The sequence below is a fragment of the Rhinolophus hipposideros genome (genome assembly GCF_964194185.1).
Source record: "Rhinolophus hipposideros genome assembly, chromosome: 7".
NCBI lineage: Eukaryota > Metazoa > Chordata > Mammalia > Chiroptera > Rhinolophidae > Rhinolophus > Rhinolophus hipposideros.
In genome coordinates this window covers 69,891,575-69,912,041 of record NC_138053.1, presented here as the reverse complement: position 1 = coordinate 69,912,041, position 20,467 = coordinate 69,891,575, and the positions used below count along the sequence as shown (strand labels likewise).

The window sequence follows — 20,467 nt, the reverse complement described above, 5'->3', positions numbered from 1 at the left end:
CTGGGAGAAGGGATTCTCCTTTGCAAATCCCAGGGCTTCCATTTGCAGCAGGGAGGGGAAGGAGTGGAACAGATCAGAGGAGGCCTTGTGGATGCCCATTAGATAATTATTTTGCTTCTTCTCATTCTTAAATTTGGGGGGAGAAGAAGGAGGAAGTTGAGAAATCATTTTCACTGATCATCTCCTGTCATTTCACAGCTGCTTTTGACAATACTAGGAAGTAGATGTTATCTCACTTAACAAGCAGAAGGAGGTTAGTCAATTTAACTTTCTCAGGTTCTCAGACTTGTAGTGGTATATTCTAGCGGTATATTCTAAAGTCCATGCTCTTTATTCTGTGCTCTTCGGGTTTGAAAATCATATTTGCTAAGTGCTTTCGTGAGGAAGATTATTCTGAGTTGGAGGATAAAAGGATTTATACATTTTTGATAAACATTTCTTCCATACATAATTACGGCATTCCTATTATGTGTAGGTATTAGTAGATGCTGGGGAGAAAACAGAGGCGCCTCTAATCTTACAGATTTTGTGGGGGAAGCACATCTGAATGTCATGCAGATAAGTGTGTGATTACAAACTGTGTAATTGCTCCATGGTAAGATCTGCCCAAGTCTGGGAAGGGTGGTCGGAAAGTTTTTTCCTATAAGGTGACATTTGAATTGAGATCTGAAGGATGAGCATGAGTTAAAAAAAAAAAAAAAAGTTAACAAGGCAAAAAGGAATGGGAAGGAGAGAGAGAATTCCAGGCAGAGGGAACATGCTTAAGAACTGAAAGGGTCCCTCATTATTGGAGCATAGACAAAACAAGGAGGCAGGACAGTGACACAAGACGAGGATGAGACAAATAGACAGGTTGGATCCTGCAGGGTCCTCAGGTGGTATTAACAACTGTGCTTGATATTCCACAAGAAAATATTTTGGAAATAACTGATTTGATATACTTTAAAATATTTGACAAAAGTGGCCGATGTAGTATCTTAGTATCTATTGCAGTTATCTCTCTGAATATTTACACTGTTTTCTTAACATTATATTTATAGTCTTTTCTTGCCTCAACAAAGCCTGCTTCGGTTATAGAATTATTCCATCATGTTCAGCCTTTCAGCCTTGTCATGCTGTGTAAACCATTTGTAGCAGATTTAAACTTTTTATAACCATTTATAACTTGCATTTGACTAAAACAGTATAAAAGACAAATTTTGCTCATACCATATGGTGTAGTCATACCATAAATAAAGCATGCATCTAGGTTACTAATCAACGTTGGACTTAGGTCTTTCAAGTTCATCCCTTTTTACCTTTGTCAAGGTTAATAGAAGTTGTCCTGTATCAACAATTTATTTCATTGGTGAGAAAGATGTGTCTTCTGTTCTGGAATGAGAACTTAATTCTCCTGTCTCCATACTGAGTGGTAGGGAAGAGGGGCAGGGCAGGTAGATGTGCATAGTTGGCAGTAGAGGCCTTGATAAAGCATGCTTATTCCTTGCAAGGCATATAGGATGTTGCAACAAATTTCTGAGCAAACATTTTCCATGCCACTGTCCTCTTCTGTCTAGGAGAACTCATATTCCTTCTTGCATATTTTCAAGATAGGAATAGTTAAATAGACTCTCATGGGTCATGCTCTCCTGATGAGTCAACTAGTAAACCACTAATCAGTTTGAAATGCTAACATTTGTACTCTTTTGTATAAAGAATAACTGGTGCTTCCATTTTTGGAACAGAGATGTTCCCCTATATCGTGTCATTAAATTCATCTCCTTCTATCAGGCTTGGTAATAGTGCAAGTATCACCCCCATTATGTAGATTTGAAAATGAAAAGTACAGAGAATACATACGACCTGGCATTCAGAACCCATTCTCTCTGTACATCACAAAAAGCCCGGGAAGAGAATGGGATGAAAGGGCCTGACGCTCACATGGATAGTGGTGTGTACCTACAGGGTGAAAAAGGAGCATTTGCTGATTTTTATCAAATATTTAAATACTTGCCCAAGTAGTAGGTATTGTAGTCATGTCCTCAAGTAATTTTGGAAAAAGCTATGCAGTCTTCATTTATTCAGAAATTGTATTTATTGAGTGACAAGTGACTGTCAGATCCCTAGGTAGTTGAGGGTGAAAATGTTTGGTCTGTACCTTCAGTCCAGAGGACAGTTAATGTCAAGGTGAAGTGGGACGCAGGGAACGGATCGCACACGTCTGCCTGAGTTGTTGGGGAAGTTTCATAGGGAGTCGCTGAGATTGAGTCTTGAGGGAAGAGGGAGGTGTAATCCAGGAAAGTAAGTCTGTATGGGTAGGATTCGTGATAATAGTGATGGTAATATTATTAATGAAGCAGCTAATGTTTATTGAATACTTTGGTGTTTTCTTTTTCTAAGTGCTTTGCATGTATTAACTTGTTTATTCCTCACAACGACCCTAAGGGATAGGTACTACAAATGAGGAAACCGAGGAAGAGAGTGGTTAGTTAGGTAGCCCACAGTCTCACAGTTAATAATGACAGAGCCAGATTTCAAATCCAAACATCCTGGCTCAACTTTCCTTTGGGGGTGGGGTGGGAGGAAGAAAAAAAAAAGACCTGTTTCAGGAATAATAGAACTTACAGTGGTTGCAAGGTAAGGTCTGCAGGTCAGGGTTTGGGCTGGTTGAGGTAGTCGGGGGTCCGATCGTGACGAGTCTTGGCAGACACGCTAAGGAGTTAAAGTTTTAGTCTACAGAATCAGTATCTGTGTTTTTTGGAAACAAGGTCTCACTTCAGATGTGCTAAAGCAGAATTTCTCTGCTCCAGGAAGTGGCCGAGGGTTTCTGCCTTGATGTGGTGGAGGGGTGAGTGGGTCTGTAGTTCCTGACAGCAGCTGCTGCTATGATTGGCCCTGAATTTCTTGTATTTCATTTGCTAAGTTGAAAATTAAAGAAGGCTGTGAGTTCTTTTTTCAATGTGTTAGGTTAATTTGCTTGTAGAATATCCTATGGAAAATGGGAGGGGAAAAAGCTGCCTGCTTGAATTGGAGATATGGAATTTTTGAGGCTTTTTGCTTATGTTTGGTAGGAGACTGTCATGGATATAGTTGCGATTACTTGTGAAAAAATAGAGCAGTTAGCATGACTGGGAAGCATCGAAATATGAAAACAACATGAAATGTGAAATATCGAAAGTCAAGTGATTAAGAACATTTTCAACAGCAAGAGGACCTGCGGAGAGGTGGAGTTCAGGAGCCAAGGAAGGAGGGTTTCACGATGTCTCCATCTCAGAGTTCTTGTAGATAAGGACTAGGGAAAAAAAAAAAAAGGCCAATGGTGACCTTGAAGAAGCAGAATTTTGGATTGCTAGGAGGGGAAGCCAGATTGTAATGTGCGTGTTTAAGTGGGTAGGTAGTGAAAACAGTTTAGTTTACTCTTTATAAAAACTTGACTTTGAGAAGAAGAAAAGTATAGTGGTAATTAGAAAGGCTACAAGGTAAAGGGAAAACTTAATTATTACTAGCTTTTTCTTTTTACACAATGCACACTTATTTATAAGGATTGAAACAATACAGATACACACAAAGCATAAAGTTCCCTTTCATCCAGTCACCAAGAGATAACTTAAAATTTGTCATCCAGTAACCAAGAGATAACTTAAAATTTGTCATTTTCAAGTTGTTTCTATCCGTATATATTTTTAGTAGATGTGTATTTACACATTTTTAATGAAAATATAGATGTCCAAAATTTTATATGTACCTTAATGTATCAGAAACTTATCTCTTTTATTACATATTATTTTACAGTATTACTTTTTCACAGTTGCCTGTATTACATTATATGTATATAACAGTTTATATAATCCTATTATTGGCATTCTTGCTTTTTGGGGCACCTTTTAATTTTAAATTGTATTTAATATTTTGGGGGCTAAATGTTTCCACACTTCCATGATTATAAATTCTTGATTAATTTCAAATTGTGAGATTGCTGCATTAAATTAATAGAACAAGGTCCTAAATGGAGTGTAGGTTTACAGGATCTATAAATTAGGTAGATGAAGGAGATAGAATAGTCTTATATGTCTTCTTTCCAGGTGCAAAGAGAGAAGTATGCGCTTACAGGTGGTTGGTGGGAATAAGAATTGAGAGAATGGGAACTTCAATGAGAAGGTGGTGATTTAAATGGTTTGTAGAATAATGAATAATCAATTATACAAAAAAAAGGAATTGAGAGAATGCCTGAGGGATTAACCATATGATAATCTATTTTATCTTAATGTGGATAGTGAAAGGTCAGGCTGTTATAAGGTGTTGGAAAGCTGTGAGGGTTGAAAAACACAACTGAAAAGAAAAAGCAAAGGACAAAAGAAAAAGGCAAGAGCATAGCTGGTATTGAGCGCCACATGTCGGTAGTGGCACCGATCCCTTAGTTCCATTGTCCTTTCCAGCAGCATTCAGAGCCCAGGCCTCAGTGGTGAGAAAGATAGGGGTGCGTGACGAAGGGGTTGAGGTGGTGTGGAGAGAGCAGTGAGGTATCTGCGGTCACACAAAGAAGGATATAAGCCAAGAGGGACCAACAACACAGAAGGAAAACGTGGGGATGTAAGGACGTCAGAGGGCAGGAGTAAAGGGCTGAAATGTGATAAAATGGTGACTAGAAAGTGGGACATGGAACTTCAGGGGACTTTAGAGGGAGAGCAGTCACACTTCCCAGCCAAGGTCCAAGGTGTAGCGGTGGGTCTGATGAGCTAACGCTAAGGGAAGATGAGGCCATGGAAATACGTGTACGTAGCTTATAGTTATCCATGTGGACATGTGTGACGTGAGGAGTTTTAGTGCAGTCAGAGAGGGCCTCGGAAATCCCTAATCCTGGGTAGATGACAACATGATTAGTAATTAATAATGGTAAAGAATGACAGTGCTATAGCTGGTTGACCTGGATAGTTAGAGTGTCCTTGAAAGATAAAAGAGATAACGAAGGGTTGGTGAATGTTTCGGGAAATAAATGTCATCCAAATAGCAAATGTGAGCTTCTAGTATTTGAAGAAACCACCTCTAGCTTGAGATGCAAGAGGGTTTGTGGAGGTGGGTCACTGAACAGTGTCTCTTTCACCCTATGGTACTGAAGAGTGGCGGAAGGCAGAATTCTAAGTACTGGAGTGGATTTGGTTCTAGTGAGTTCCCAGTGGGTCTGGGAGTGGGGTGGGGTCCATACATCCCCAGGTCTAAGTTGTTGTCTTATAAGTGGACATACAAAATTGAGGTGTGTACTCATGAGCAGTGGAGCGAGGGTGGATGACTGTTTGCCATTAGTTGCTATTTTTTGTTAGTTTCTGCATTTTGCTTTTACTCAAGTAAATTCTAAAAGTGATCTAACTGGGAGAGAAAAGATATGTAAGGATTCGGTTTATCAGAGAAACTGCTTTAGAGTTTAGAGAGTAAGATAAAAGGGTATTGCACAACCAAATAATTGGTTTTTGCTTGCTCTGTCAAAACCCTGGGTATAGTTGAAAAAGGATCAGCTCAGGATCTGGGAGTTTTGAGTTAGAAATGGCAGAAAGTCACAACTTTGGGGGGCCCACTTATAAAACTATAGATATTAAAGTCAGTACTTGGTTTTCTAAATCTAAAACTCTTTCACCTCAAGTCGGAGTTCCCATCTCTATTATTTTAAAACTGCCGTCTTCCGTTAGCTCCCTATTATTCTCAAACACATTTTTTTTAGATCTGTGAACTTGGAAACTAGATAGAAACTTGATCTATTCTTAGTTCTCTGTAGATACTTCAGAAGGAGTCGGATGGTAATGGAGTAAGTGGCGAGGGACATACAAGAATGTCCCTATGAATGATTTTAGTTATAGGAGTAAACAGATAGATAAACAAAGTGCAAGATTAGGTAGATATTAAATATCTGAGGGCTCCTGCATGAATTCCTTCAGAGGTTCTTGACAATTGAGAGGTTTCTTTGGTTGGGACAGATATTTTCAGAGGAATAGGGGTAGAAGCAACCATTTTATTTTCAAAAATTACTGAGGTTATAGAAATGTTATATAGATTCTAGTTTTACACTTGTGATATCAAGAACCTAGTACCATGTTATGCATATAGTATGTACCAAACACATAATGACTGACCTGACTTTCTCTCTGGCAAAGCACCTCAATACAGTTGTAATTTAGTATATTCCAAAACGCTGAAGACATTTTTCTTGAATCAATTCAGAGCTTGCCCCAGGTTTTTCTTCCTTCTCATGTTCACCTTTTTGCTTTCACTTCTTCACAATATTTTTTGCCTGCTTTAGCATTTATTACGCACAGCACGTGCTATCCTTACGCTTCTATTTAAGCTTTCTTTTTCGCTCTGTTTTTTGCCCTGCCTATTAGGTCCTTTAGCTTAATCATTCATGTCTGCTGCTACTAGACCGTTTCCCTAAGAACTCTAAGCCACAAAGTGAAACCGATTCAGATATTACAACCCTGGTGATTTTCCTTCTGGTGTGCTACCAAGAACACACTATATAGCACAGGAGCTGATGAATCATTTTGTAGGACCTTTGCGTTCTGTTTCGTACTTGAAAAATTAGGTATGGCCATGAATATGGAAATGTCTCCTAATATCATGAGGATAATCCAACCATAAAATAAAATCATCAGTGTTAGCTTTTGTCTCTGATAAATGTTAATGTGTATATTGGGATCCCAAGCAAATTGAGTTCCCCAGAGAACACTCATTCATATAAAATTTCACTTCTATACATTTCCATTGCTTGTGCTGGAAGCTGACTAAAATTACTTGGCACCTACTGCTGAGTGTCTGGCGCTGTCCTAGGGGCCTTACACTTGTTAAGCCATTAAATCATCACAGCAGGCTTCTAAGGTAGGTCTGGATTCTCCCACATTACTTGAAAGAGATTGAAGCTGAGCTTGTTTCAATGGCTTTTCTTATGCCACCCAGCCGGTGAGGCCCAAAGCTGGAATTTGACTCCTGTTTCTTTGGCTGTAACTACAGCAGGCTCCCTAACTGGAGATAGACGTGAGGCTTCAGTTTCGATTCAGACATTGATTTGAATGAAAAATGAAGCCAACTGCTGTTGGTTGAGATAGTTAGGCTGTTGGAAAGTAATTCACCTTAGCACTGAGTATAATCTGGCAATGTCCCAGGCTTCTGTCACAGTACTACCAGATGAAGGGTTGCCTTCATCATCAATAATTTCATTTCCACATGGTACAGTTTCATTATATAAGGGAATGAATCATGGGAAATAAATTCATGTGAGGTCATAGTGTATATTTCCCCAGCTTGTTTGAGGCACCAGAGACATGGTTATTTTCTCTTCTGATTCTTGGCAGTGGATTCAAGCCATGATTCCCAAAGCTGGGCTCTTGGCTGGAGTCCAGTGTCTGCCATTTGCTCCTGCCTTCTCCTTCCCGTTCCATACCTCCCCGCGGATATTTGCTCATGTTTTACTACTAGTACGGCAGCTTCTTAATTCGATCTCTCTCCTTTAGTGTATCCTCAATATTGCCAATCTTAGTAATGTTTTACAAAGTACACTAATATTGCCTTAACGTACTATTATGCTTCATACTCTGTGATTCTGTTTATATAATATTCTTGAAATCACGGAATTGTAGAGATGGAGAATTGATTAGTGGCTGCCTGGGGTTAGGGATGTTGTGGTGAAGGGAGACGAAAAAGAGTGGCACGAGGGCAATCTTTGATCAAATAGTTCTGTATCTTGATTTGCGGTAGTGGGTACATGATACAAATTGTCGTGCGGGGCGGCAGGCGGGGTCTCAGCTCCCGCTCCCCACATCAGAACGCAGGATATGGCAAGGCCAAAAAGGAACACCCACGGAGCCATAGATAGGGGAGTCATAATACTATATTCTCGCTAGCGGCTGGGTTGGAGGAACAGGAAGCAGGAGCCACACTACCTGCTGTCCACTTCTCTGCAATCTGTGACCCGCACCCCGTCATGCTAGCTGCAATCCGCTCTTGCTAGCTCAGCCACCATCTTCTTGCTAGCCCCTATTTTTTTCTGCTAGCGTAGCCACAGCAGTTATATTAGTGGCCAATGGCTTACGGGTTACAGCTGACGGCCAACTAGCTACAGCTGATGACCATGCAGTCACAGTTGATGGCCATTTACTACCCGAGCCAGCACCTTTCTATGTGAGGCCGAGAGCCTGGAAACTGCTTTCTGGGGCTCTGTCCCCACACTCCACCCCTACAGGGTCTCACCTCACACTCTACGCGACAAGCGTCTTCCGAGAGGGGCCCTGTGCGAGGAGCCTAGAGGTGAATGCAATATCCTGGACACAGCCAGGCTTTCTGAGCACAGCCAGGGTTTCTCAAGGCACCACCAGTACTTCTGGGCACAGCCAGACTTCCTGGGCTGCTTAGGGTACCACCTGTCTCCCCGGGCACAGCCAGGGTTTCACAGGGCACCACCAGTATTTCTGGGCACAGCCAGACTTCCTGGGCTTCTAGGGTACCACCTGTGATGTGACCTATGATGACCATCCACCCATTCAAATTTAGTAAGACTACTTCTATAGCCTAGTGTATGATCTATCTTGGTAAACATTCCATCCATGCATACCTCAAAAGAAAAATATATTCTGCGGTTGTAGTTTTCCATGAAAACCTATTTCAGATCTTGTCTTTAATGATTTTTTTGGGGGATGGTGGTCTGGTTCTGTCAATTACTCAAACTGTGATTGTGGAGTTGTTTGTTTGTCCTTTAAATTCTGTCGGGTTTTGCCTCACGTATTTTGAAGCTCTTTTAGGTGCATGCACAGTTACGATTTTGCTCCTTCATCCTGATGAGATGGCGCTTTTATCGTGATCACTTTGTATCTTTCTCTCGAAATCTTTGTTATTAACTTAAGCAGTTCTGCCTCCTTATGCTTAACTGTTTACATGGTGTATCTTTTCTAGCCTTTCTTTTCAATCTATGTATGCCTTTATATTTACTGTGAATTTTTTAAATAAGACAGCAGAGGTTTGGATCTTGCTTTTTTATTCATTCTCGTTATCTTTGCCTTGTATTCAGTGTGTTTTGTCCATTAGCATTTAATGTAATTTTTGCTATGGTTGGATTCAAGCATCTTTACTGTTTGCTTTCTGTTTTTCCCTTGTTTTTTTTTTTTGTTCCTCTGTTCCTGCCTTCTTTTGAACTAAATGTTCCAAAATGATTTAGAATTCCACTTTAATTTATCTGCTGTTTTTAAGCTTGGGGAGAGGTGGGGGTGCTTGCTCTATGGATTACAATAATTTTCTTAGAGTTATTATTTATGGTCAATATTATACCATTTCACATAAGATGTGAGCACGTTGAAACTGTATATATGACCATGTAACCCCTCTCTAGACATTAGATTATAATGTCATGTGTTATAAACCCCACATTGAAGTGTTAGAATTTTTACTTTAAATACTCATATCTATTTTAAAAACTAAGACAAAATAGTCTTTTATATTTTCAATTTCTGGTGCTTTTCATTCCTCTGTATATTTGACTTTCTGGTATTCAGCCTAGAGAACTTCATTTGGCATTATATTTTAAATCTGCTGGGACAGATTCCCACAATTTTCACTTATCTGAAAGCTTCTTTATTTGCCTTTGTTTTTGACCGATACATGGTCTGGATGTAGAATTCTGGGTTCACAGTTGTCCCTACACCCTCAAGCGCTTTAACGTTCGCTGTCCTCTGTCCTCCAGTTTCTTAGGAAAACGCTACATTGTTTTTTATTGTTTTTCTGTATGTAATGCATCATTTTTCTTTTTTTAGAGAAATGTTTTCCTTACATTTGGTTTTCAGCAGTTTGTGTGTTCCTGGGTGTGGGTCTTCCCTTTGCACGTACTCTGTTTGGGGTTTTCTGAGCTGCTTCAGTCTGTGCATCTGCAGCTTTCATCCAAAGTGGGAAGTTTTCAACCCTTTGTTCCCTTCTGTGTTATTCTCGCTCTTTTCACCTTCTGAAACTCTCATTATACAAAATGTTTGCTCTTTTGCTAAGTGTCCCAAAAATACTGATGGTCTGTTTTTGTTTTTCTTCTCTGGATTGGGTTTTCCTTTACATCTGTAAGCGTGGTGACAGTAACTGTTTTTTTACATCACGCTGGACAATTTTAACACTTGGGTCTGATTCTCTGTCTCTCGTATATAGGTTAGATTTTCCTAGTTGTTCACATGGTAAGTTGGATTGTATGAGACTCACTTGGTAAATAGTACTACGTAAACTCTATTCTGTATGTTCCTGCAGAGAGAATTGACTTTTTTTGGTGATTACAGGCAGTTAATTTGGCGGAACTTGAACTAGATTGACTTCTCTCTGGCAGGTGGCGGCTCCACTGATACATTCAAAAAGTTAATATTGAATATGTGCTGTGTGTCACGCACTGAAATTGGTGACTGTGTTAAAAATACAAGTGGACATCGACCCTAATCTAAAAAAAACCTTGCAATCTAGTTGATAGAGATAAAAAAGTGAACAAATAAGCATGATAAATTTCCATGTCATATGAGATAAGTATAAAGAGGCAGTGGAGTTACTCAGAAAGGAATCGTAAAATTTAAATGCCGTTGAAAAATATTTTTGAAACAACTCGGTCCTTCTGAGAACAGGTGATAGTTTATTATATAGTGACAATAGCTGATGAATAACTATTAGTTACACCGTCATCATTTTGTTAATTCTTTAAAAAAAAGGGGGACATGTTTCCAAAGCACAGTATATTATAAGGAAACAATATTAAAAGTAAATGTTTAAGTTCTTGACTACCATACTAAACAGAAGGAATACTTTATTTTTGATAAGAAAAGATGATTTGATAAAATCTGAGCAAATAACACAAATGATCATAAATTAGGGAATATTAGACATTGCTGAGATAAAAAGACGTATACTAAAGAAAGTCTCACTATTGTGAGAAAGATATTTCAAAAACCATTTACACAAACATATAATATCTTAAATATCCGTTTCCTATGTTATATTTCTTAAAACATGTGCAAGTTTCTGACGTCAAATATCAGGTTTTTAAATCCATTTTGTATATTATATTACAGATTTACAATCTGTATAAAGGAACAGGTAACATGGGATTGGTTTTAATTTTTTAAAAGCATGTCTGCCATAGCAGTAACTTGAGCCTTTCTTTTTTTCCTGTTTTAACAGTGTATCCTATTCAGTACATGTATCTGAAGATTACCCAGGTATGCTTTTCTTCTTTTTATTTGTATTACAAATATTCATGTCATGATTCCTTTGACTATTTTTTTCCTGTGGAGATATATTTTTTTCTTCTGGAGATGAATATATCTAGGGGTAAGACATTGGCAGGGGAAAACTTAAAGATATAGAAGAACTGGATTGATTACCTGTGAGATTACCTGTGAGGTACATGTCTTATCCTGAGACACAGTCCAGAATCAAAATAGTTTCCCAATGAAGTAGTTTACTTGAGGCCATATGACAGCTTCAACCTAAATATTTACCTCATTGCAGTTAAAACAGGTGTGTCCAAACTTTTTTCAACATTTTTCACCAAGTGCCGTATGCGGTAAAATACACAAACAGCCGGGCCACTCACTCGAGGTATTGCCTCACCTGGTTTATTTAAGTAAACTAAATATATTTTTGGAATTTGCTGCGGGCCAAAAAAAATGGATCGCGGGCCGCAGTTTGGACACCCCTGAGTTAAAATAAAGACTTGCTCATCTGGTTTAGCTATTGGTTTTGGAACATCATTTGACTTTTCATAATGTAAAAATAATATGTAAAACTAACAGCTAAAGTAATAACTAAAAATAATAGTAATAGCTATTTATATATATATATATGTACATTACTAAACACACACACTCACACACACACATACTTTCTCTCTCTCTTCTCACAGTTCTATGAGATTTTTTACTATAATATCCCCATTTTATAGCTAAAGGATGACACTGCTTCTCAGAGGAAGAGCTGGGATTTGAACCCAGTAATCCACAGCCTGTGGACTGTGTAACTGGTATATGGACTATATATACTAGGTATCGTGCGTATACATAGCAGTTCTCACTCTGTGTCCTAAAATATATTACTAGGGCCTAAAACATAGAGTACAGAATGTAACATCACTGCAGACCCATTTTTCTATAAATCTAACAGGTATCTTTCTTCTAGGCCATGGTCAGTTGTGTTCTCTACACTCACTGTAATTTCCTCAGAGCCCAAGATGTATAAGCTGACGTTTGAGTCATGATAATTTGAAGATATCAACATGATGTTTCGCTTTAGTATCTCTCTCACAAATGATCTAGTATTTTATCTTGAATAAGAGCAAAAGCACTGAGTTAGACTTTAGTGTAGATCACATATGACTTGATTAGTTTATCACAGTGGAAAGAGTATACTGCAAGAATCTATTGTATTTTTTGGAAAAGAATAGCAAATTTCAACAGCCTATATTTCATATGTGTATTATATATGTATGTAATATATATGGTGCCAAAAAATGTATACACATTTTAAGGAAGGAAAACTGTATTAAAATTGTAATGCTCAATATATACCGACAACAAAAGATGAATACAAATCACATTTGACTTTTGTAACTATAAGTGGTTCTCAAAGTGGTTACCATCAGTGTAATTTTAATACAGTGTTTTACTTTCTTAAAAATGTGTATACATTCTTTTGGCTTCTTCTGTGTGTGTGTGTGTGTGTGTGTGTTTTACTTCAGTGTTTTTACTTAATAAAATCAAATGGCTACCATACTAACTGTTGTGATCTGTCAGGGTCATAAAATGGAATCATAATTCAAATTCCTATTTAAATCTAGACATTTTATTCATATACTTTGCATGATTGAATCATATTTTTCTGTATAAAATGACTATATGTATTTTAAGTATTTTTTAATGGTGTGAGGATACTTGTAAAACTTATTTTGTTTAACATTTAAGTTAGGTGTTTCCTGTGGCAGTTTGCATTATGCATTTTGAATTTTCATGTTTTTATAAAACTAAATGTCATCTTTTAAAATAATTTTGTAATCATAAGTTCCCTTACCATTATTTTGGTATGCTCTCCATATATTTTAAGCATAGCACTTAAAAAAAAAACTATTGTACAATTTTACAAGGCGAGTTATTATTAAAGATAGGCCTAGTATAAAATAGTATAAAAATTATTCTAGGCAGATTTTATTGGTAAAACAAAGACAAGATATATTTATAAAGAAAAATGTTTTTTGTAGATACTTTTACAATCAGCCCTCTCATTTATTATGATACAGAACATTTTTGATGATGAATGTTTGCAAAGCATGTTAGGAAAAGAAAAGCCCCACAATTGTAAATATTATAATTATCGTGCTTCTCATTTGAGGGAGCTCCTATAGATGTCAATCATCAGAGGTTCAGGACTTTATGTCAAGGTAATAGAAAGAATGCCACACAAATCAAAGCCCAACTTAAAGACCGAATTATTCTGTAGCACCGGAATTATGGTAAAAAATGCCTTTCATAAATCAAATGAACCAAATGTTTAGCTCCCTCTTGTGGCCAAGCGGCGTGACTCTGACTTTTTCTCGCCACGTGCGACTCCACTTAGAAATACAAGACATAAAAATTGAAATTTAAAATAAAGCATTGGTTATCATTTGTGGTTTTTAAAATTGTCTTTTTGGAGCAGTCTGTAGTGTATTGCCAGTATAATTTCATTTCTAAAAAGAAAAGGAGTATAAATAAAGCACAAGGATGGGAGAGATTAGTACATTCTGGGGTAGAATCTTGAATTGGTTGAAGCAACCAATATACTGTATGTCAAGTATTTTCATATACATCATTGAATTGATTCGCAATGTCAGTCTGTGTAGAGACAGAACATGACATTTTATACTTGAAGAAATGGATGAGAGAGGGCAAATAGTATTTCCTAAGGACATGTTGTTGTTTGGTGGTAAAACCAAGTCTATATCTCAGTTCTGATTCCTACCACTTCTGGAGAAGAATTAGTAGTAATATTTCTGTGGCGCTTTCTTTAAAGTGAATGTTACTATAATAATAATTTCCCAATTATTAAATTTTAATCTACATTAATTTGTACTAAGGGTTCAATTTAAATATTTGATTTTTCAGATAGACAATATTATACACACACATGTTTGCTCTTCCTTTTCAGTATTCATACCTTTGTTTTTTTCTCCTTTCACACTGGCTAGAACTTTCAGAATAATTTTAAATAATACATGTAAAAGTTGCAGCTTTGTCCCTGTTCTCAAAATTAGTGAGCATGCTTCCACTTGCTTTCAGAAAAGGAAGTATTATTCCTTTTCTCATTTACCAAGCTTTTTTTTTTTTTTTTTTTAAGAATGAGTATTAAATCTTTATCAAATTCTCGTTTGGCATCTGCTGGGTATCAGAGTGACAAATTAAATTAGATATCTTACTGTGGGTCTATAAAAATTATGTGCATTTTGTCATAGGCTTTGTAACTAAAGATTTCAAAGTACTGAAAGAATTAAACTATTCTTTTGGCATTTGCTAGAACTTGCAAGCAAAGCTTTCTGAGCCTGTTATCTTTTTAAGGTTGGTTTCTGCCATGATTATTGATCTGTTGCTTTTCTGTTCCTTAGTCATTTTTTAACATGTGTTCTTGAAAGCCCACTATGCTGGTGAAATGTCCAAACTTTTTAGCAAAAAGTTTTTTATAGTATTCAGTCTATACATCTAAAAGTTTTCTGCATCACTGCAGTTATTTCTTCTTTCTCATTTCTATTGTTTTGTATCTGTTCTTGTCTTTTTTCCCCCCTTTTGATTTTTCTTCCAAAAAGTTGGCTGTGTCAAAAATTCTTTCAAATAGCTCTTTCATGTTTTTAATTTCAAAATGCAGTGACTTTGGTAAAACTTTTATTAATTCCTTCTGCTAATTTTCCTCAGGCATTTTTCCCCCTACTTTTCCTGGGTTTTATGGTTCAATGATTAACTCATCATCCAAGTTCGAAAATATGGAATTTTCTTTGCCCTATGGAAATATACCAGCATAATTCTCCAAATTCAGGATTATGTTACCCTATTTATTTTTTAGAATCAGATTTGTCATTTTATAATTTTATCTATTAAGTAACCCATGCCACCTATTGAAACTCATTTCATCGTTTGTTTTTGTGAAAATAAAAATTTAGAGTGTCTTTATTGAATTTTCAAAATAAAATAATATAGAGCAGCCTTCTGGTTTAATTGTAATTCTGTATGGAGTTTATACTGTTGACAGTTTGTTATTTTTTAAAGGTAAGTACGTTACAAGCCATAGATAATTGTCTTTGCTGTATAACAGAACAGCAGAATTCTTTCTCATCAGTTTCCGTCTTTAATTAGGTGGCTTATCGACTGGTGGGTGCGAATTCTCTCATCCCTTTCATATGTTCTACAAGGTATTGGAATTGTTGAGTGACAATTATTTTAGATTAAGAAACATAGCAAAGCATTGATTTTTGGAGTCAGACATTTTCACACTGACTAGCTGTAGTACTGCTTAATACTTTATTGATGTGAATAATTTGAGCAAGTTATTTCGTTTCTCTGAGCCTTTGTTTCCTCATCCTTAAAATGTGGATGATATTTGATTGGCTTGGGGGTTGTCTTGAATATTACATAGAACATTCAGGGGAAATAGCATGTTATATTATAAAAACCGTATAATTAGTATTTATGAGTATTTCTTTTAAGTTACATAGTAATGAGTACTGGAATGACTTGGCTTAAATTATGTTGGCATTTGGAATAGAATAAAAGCAATAGTGTAAGAGATGCTTTTCCATAGCTCTATACCCAGTTGTCCATGGAAGTTCTAGTAATGCTTGTATAATCTGATAGGGAAGAGAAGAGGAAATGTTCATACTGTTACTAGCCTTTAAGAAACTTCTATAGGTCCTCAACAAAACTTACACATTAAAGAATACAACTGTCCCCAGAAGTGTTAAGAAAAACAATTGGCAGCTCTAGAGTCATGTGGGAGAATTCCAGTGAAGGAATTTGAGTTTGAAAACATTTCTTCCTTCCTTTCTTCCTTCCTTCCTTCCTTCCTTCCTTCCTTCCTTCCTTCCTTCCTTCCTTCCTCCCTCCCTCCCTCCCTCCCTTGCTCCCTCTCTCTCTCTCTCTTTTTTCTTTCTTTCTCTTTCCCCCCCTCCCTCCCTCCCTCTCTCTCTCTTTCTTTCTTTCTTAATTAAGATTTATTGGGGCAACAATAGTAAAGTTACATAGGTATTAAGCGGACAATTCTGTAATACATCATCTATATATCACATTGTGTGTTCACCACCCAGAGTCAGTTCTCCTTCCATCACCATATATTTGATCCCATTTACCCTCATCTACCACCCTCTGACCCCCTTACACGCTGGTAACCACTAAACTGTTGTCTGTGTCTATGAGTTTTTATTTATTTATTTATTTATTTATTTATTTATTTATTTATTTATCTTGTTGCTTTGTTGCTTTCAGTTTTATATCCCACATATCAGTGAAGTCATATGGTTCTCGACTTTCGCTGTCTGACTTATTTCTTAGCATAATAAAACATTCTGTTCTTTCAATGACTCGTTTTGTTATCTTAAATGCATTCCTTATTCTTTATATGTCCTACTTTTCCTTGTCTAAACATAGATGATATTACGATTATTACAGATGTAAAAATAATTTGAGGAAGATTTGAAATAATTATGTGAACAACAACAACAATGAAAGAAAGCATAGAATTCATTCACACAGCTGGGACGATTCTCAAAGATCACCAGCAAAGCTCTTCATTTTATCACTTTAAGATTGTGGTGTAGGCTCAGAGATAAACATCTGGCTGGTAAAAGGGTCTAGATTTGATGTGCTTTGTCAGCACTCCTACGTTTTAGTGCTTGATTTGTATATACTTCTGTGATCTGACCTATTATATCATAAAGGCGACTTAATAGATAGTGTAATGAAACCAAAAAACATTTTGGTTGGCGTAAATTAAGCCAAAAACAAAAATTAAAAGTGTTCTAAAAACTGATACAACATATCTCTTAGAAAATGATATGTTTGTATACATAAGCCTGTCTTTCTGCATTATGAAACATATATTATGAAATTACATTATCTTGAATCAAATCTCACTGCCTTCCAGTGTCAACACTTTACATAAGCCATTTGATTGTTTAAATTGAGCTATTCACATCCCCGTTTTCTTAAACAAAGTCTTAATTTACTTGCCTCTTGCTGCTTTATAAAATCCTTCTCATTCCATGACACTGAGACTCTGTGTGTGACTGTGTCCATTTTGCAGATATTTCTGGATCATCCCTTCAAGTTGGTAGTCAGCTATTACTTCTGTTGCTTTAATGCTCCCTCGTGATACTCCTTTTCTCCATAAGTTTGCTTCAAGGAATCCATTATGCGCAGGGAAAACCTAATTAACTCAATTCGGTAGCAAATAACTTGGGATCAGTAAGACTGATTGAGGGTTTAAGAAATTTAAAAACTAGCGTTAACAGAGGACTCTCTGATCTTTACCTGAAAGTATAAGGTTACTGACAGAAGAGACTCCGGATAAGTAGTCTTCAACTTGAACATGATGAGATGATAATTTAAACAAATTTGTGTGAAATCTGTTTCTTTATCTGTGGTCCCACTTGATAAACACAAAAATCTCACATCCTCCTTGATGCTACTTGAAAGCGAAATAAGGCAAAATTTATAATTAAAACAAATCAAAGTAATGAGGTGAACGTGCTTTGTTTCAAATCAAGTCATATCCATCTCCTCTCACCTTCCTGCATACCTATTACAGCTTTATGTTTGTTGAAACTCTTGTGTGGCTGCGCTGTGAATCTCTATCACTATCATTTCCTCATTACTCAACGTCTAAAACTGTACAGACGTTTCTTTAGAATTAAAATAATGACTTCGATATCAATTAAAAATCATGTTCTCACTGTACTGACACAATATTATGAAAACTTGGCTGAAGATCTTTTATCGTGTATTTAGTCAGTCATCTGAATACTCATTTCCATTAACGGAAATTGATACAGGCTTCTCTTACATGTTGGGAATACTTTATACTTTCATTTTATATTTATATTTTGTACACTTTATACATCATTGATGAGTGTGTCATAGGACAATTATTAAAGAATCGGTGAAGTGTTTGTTAAATAGCTGTCTCACAAATGCCCTAAGATCATCAACGAGCAAAGTAGAATTAACAACTATGTGTTATAGTACCATATAATTGAAGATCAGTATTTATCAGGGAAAAATCCTAAATTTATAAAAATACTGTTTTTCTTCCCCCCAGAGGAAACAAATGATGTATAAGAAGCTTAAAGAATCTGTGGTATAATTCAATAATTTATTCATTCAACTTGTTTATTTTAATTATTTAGATAAAGTTAATCTGTGGAAGAAGAATAATTATAAGACTTTATATCAACTTAAAAATATATATTAGAGTTTGGTGGGAGATCTGAATTACAACAAAAGCTGTAGCTCCAATTCCTTATTGATGTAATACTGAATCTTGTCTGTGCACCAAGTGTTCTTGTTTAGCTTCCTCCCTCCACTCGCTGACTGCTTCCTGTAGTAGTGATGCTGGAAAGGACCCTGGTCCGTGAGTTGGGACAACCACGTGCATCCAAACGATTCATCGCCAAATGAGATATTCTAGGTGTATTTAGATAGTGTCTATCCTAAAGTCTATGTATTCTCTAGGAGATGCCATTAAAGAGGCCATTTACAATTAGTTCACACATAAATTTGCAATTTACTTCATTTTTTTCCTGATATTAATTAGAACAGTAGTGTGTGCGTCATCGGTGTTAGAAATGATGTGGATGTAACTTTATAGTTTTATAAAGGATGTATTTTTTTTCAAGTTACTATGCCCTCAATTGTCCATTTTTCTTTGCAGATAATACCTATGTGTCAAGTTCTGAAAATGATGAAGATGTATTAGTTACTACAGAGCCAATTCCAGTAATTTTTCATCGAATAGCAACAGGTAATAGGAATACACTATTTTTTATTTTATGTTAATTTTTTTTTTAATTGAAGGTAGCTTTGGTTTTTGGTGTCTTTTAGCCCTTGTAAGAGCTATTAATCTTTAGCATCTATAAATCTGGTTCTCCATACAAATTTCCTATCTAAAGTGCATTAGTTTGTTTTTCAACAGCTTTTTAAGTGCATAAATTTACAGTACTTTAAAAAAGTCTTTTTAAAATGTATTATGTTGATATTTACTCTGTGAAAATATTTTCATGCATAATGACACTGCTAGACAAACTGAATGTTTAAAAAGCATATTTAAGGCAATGTAGATCCCATGAAATATATAATGAGAACTGGAAGAAACTCTATGGTAACATTTTAGTTTGACCGTATTTTTATGAGCAATGAAAAATAGCTTGTATATTATGTAACTCCCCAACATAATATAATTTCAAAATATCACTTAATTTTCTTGCAAAGGAAAGAATCATCGAAGGGGTGTTTTTATACTGAAACTTTTGAATATTTGGTAAATAGTGTACTGAAAACTAAAATGACTTTTTAATTATAACTTTCAGAATTAAGAAAGACAAATGACATTAACTGTTGCCTATCCATAAAATCCAAATTACAGAAGGAAAATGGGGAGGTATGTAAATTATATTTTATATTTCTTTAAAACAGTATAGATATATTTTAAATTTACTGTGTATTTGTAGTTAATATCATAATTCTCATTTAAGTTAAGATTGCATAGAGTGAATGAAGCTCAAGTTTGTGGCTTAGGGACTTACTGAGTGGGAAGGATAGTTGTCTAAAATTAACTTTGAGAAGGAGGCTCCCTTTAAAATAATAGAAGGTCTTGTTTAAATGTTAATAAAGTGCATACAAAACCTAACCTATTCTCTATATTTTCGCCAAATAATGTAGTTGACTGAGGATCACTAATGTAACTTATAATTAACTACATGTAGTTATACCTAGTTTTGCTGGGATACTTAAAATTTCATTTGTAAAAGATGATCTCTTTAGCACAATATAGCCTTATTATTGGCCAGTGTTAAATCAAAACAATAACAACAACAAACTCATCCCTTTTCCTCACCTTTAAAAAGTTGACTTGAATCTATAAATAAACACTGGGACATTAATCAACAGTAAGTGCAATGAGGCCAACAGTTCTTTCAAAACTATCCACTCAACACAACCTCTTAGTGTTTTACTGTTCATTCTATTCTTCTCTATCCACATGGAGAATTACTGATTTAGAAATACTATTGCTGAAACCAAAAACTGTAGCAGTGTGTAAAACCCAAATTTCCTTTTCTAAGGTTTTTATTTTCCTTAAGAATTTGAAATTTGGCGTAGAAATTTAGGAGTGATTACAAAACATTGGATTAATGGATTCCTGTGTTTAAAGGAGGCTACCGTTCTTCTAATTATCTTAATTTAACAGTGCCAGGGATAGGAACACCACT

General features: G+C 36.0%; 1 protein-coding gene across 2 annotated transcripts in view; it reads left to right on the top strand.

The window, feature by feature from the left end:
- PARP8 (poly(ADP-ribose) polymerase family member 8) overlaps nucleotides 1–20,467 on the top strand; it is a 167,244-nt gene that overhangs the window by 80,177 nt on the left and 66,600 nt on the right. For both annotated transcript variants that reach the window (XM_081053335.1, XM_081053336.1), the window contains exons 4-6: nucleotides 11,152–11,189; nucleotides 18,913–19,002; nucleotides 19,568–19,638. In XM_081053335.1, the coding sequence (XP_080909461.1) occupies nucleotides 11,152–11,189; nucleotides 18,913–19,002; nucleotides 19,568–19,638 (199 nt within the window). The remainder of the gene's footprint in view (nucleotides 1–11,151; nucleotides 11,190–18,912; nucleotides 19,003–19,567; nucleotides 19,639–20,467) is intronic.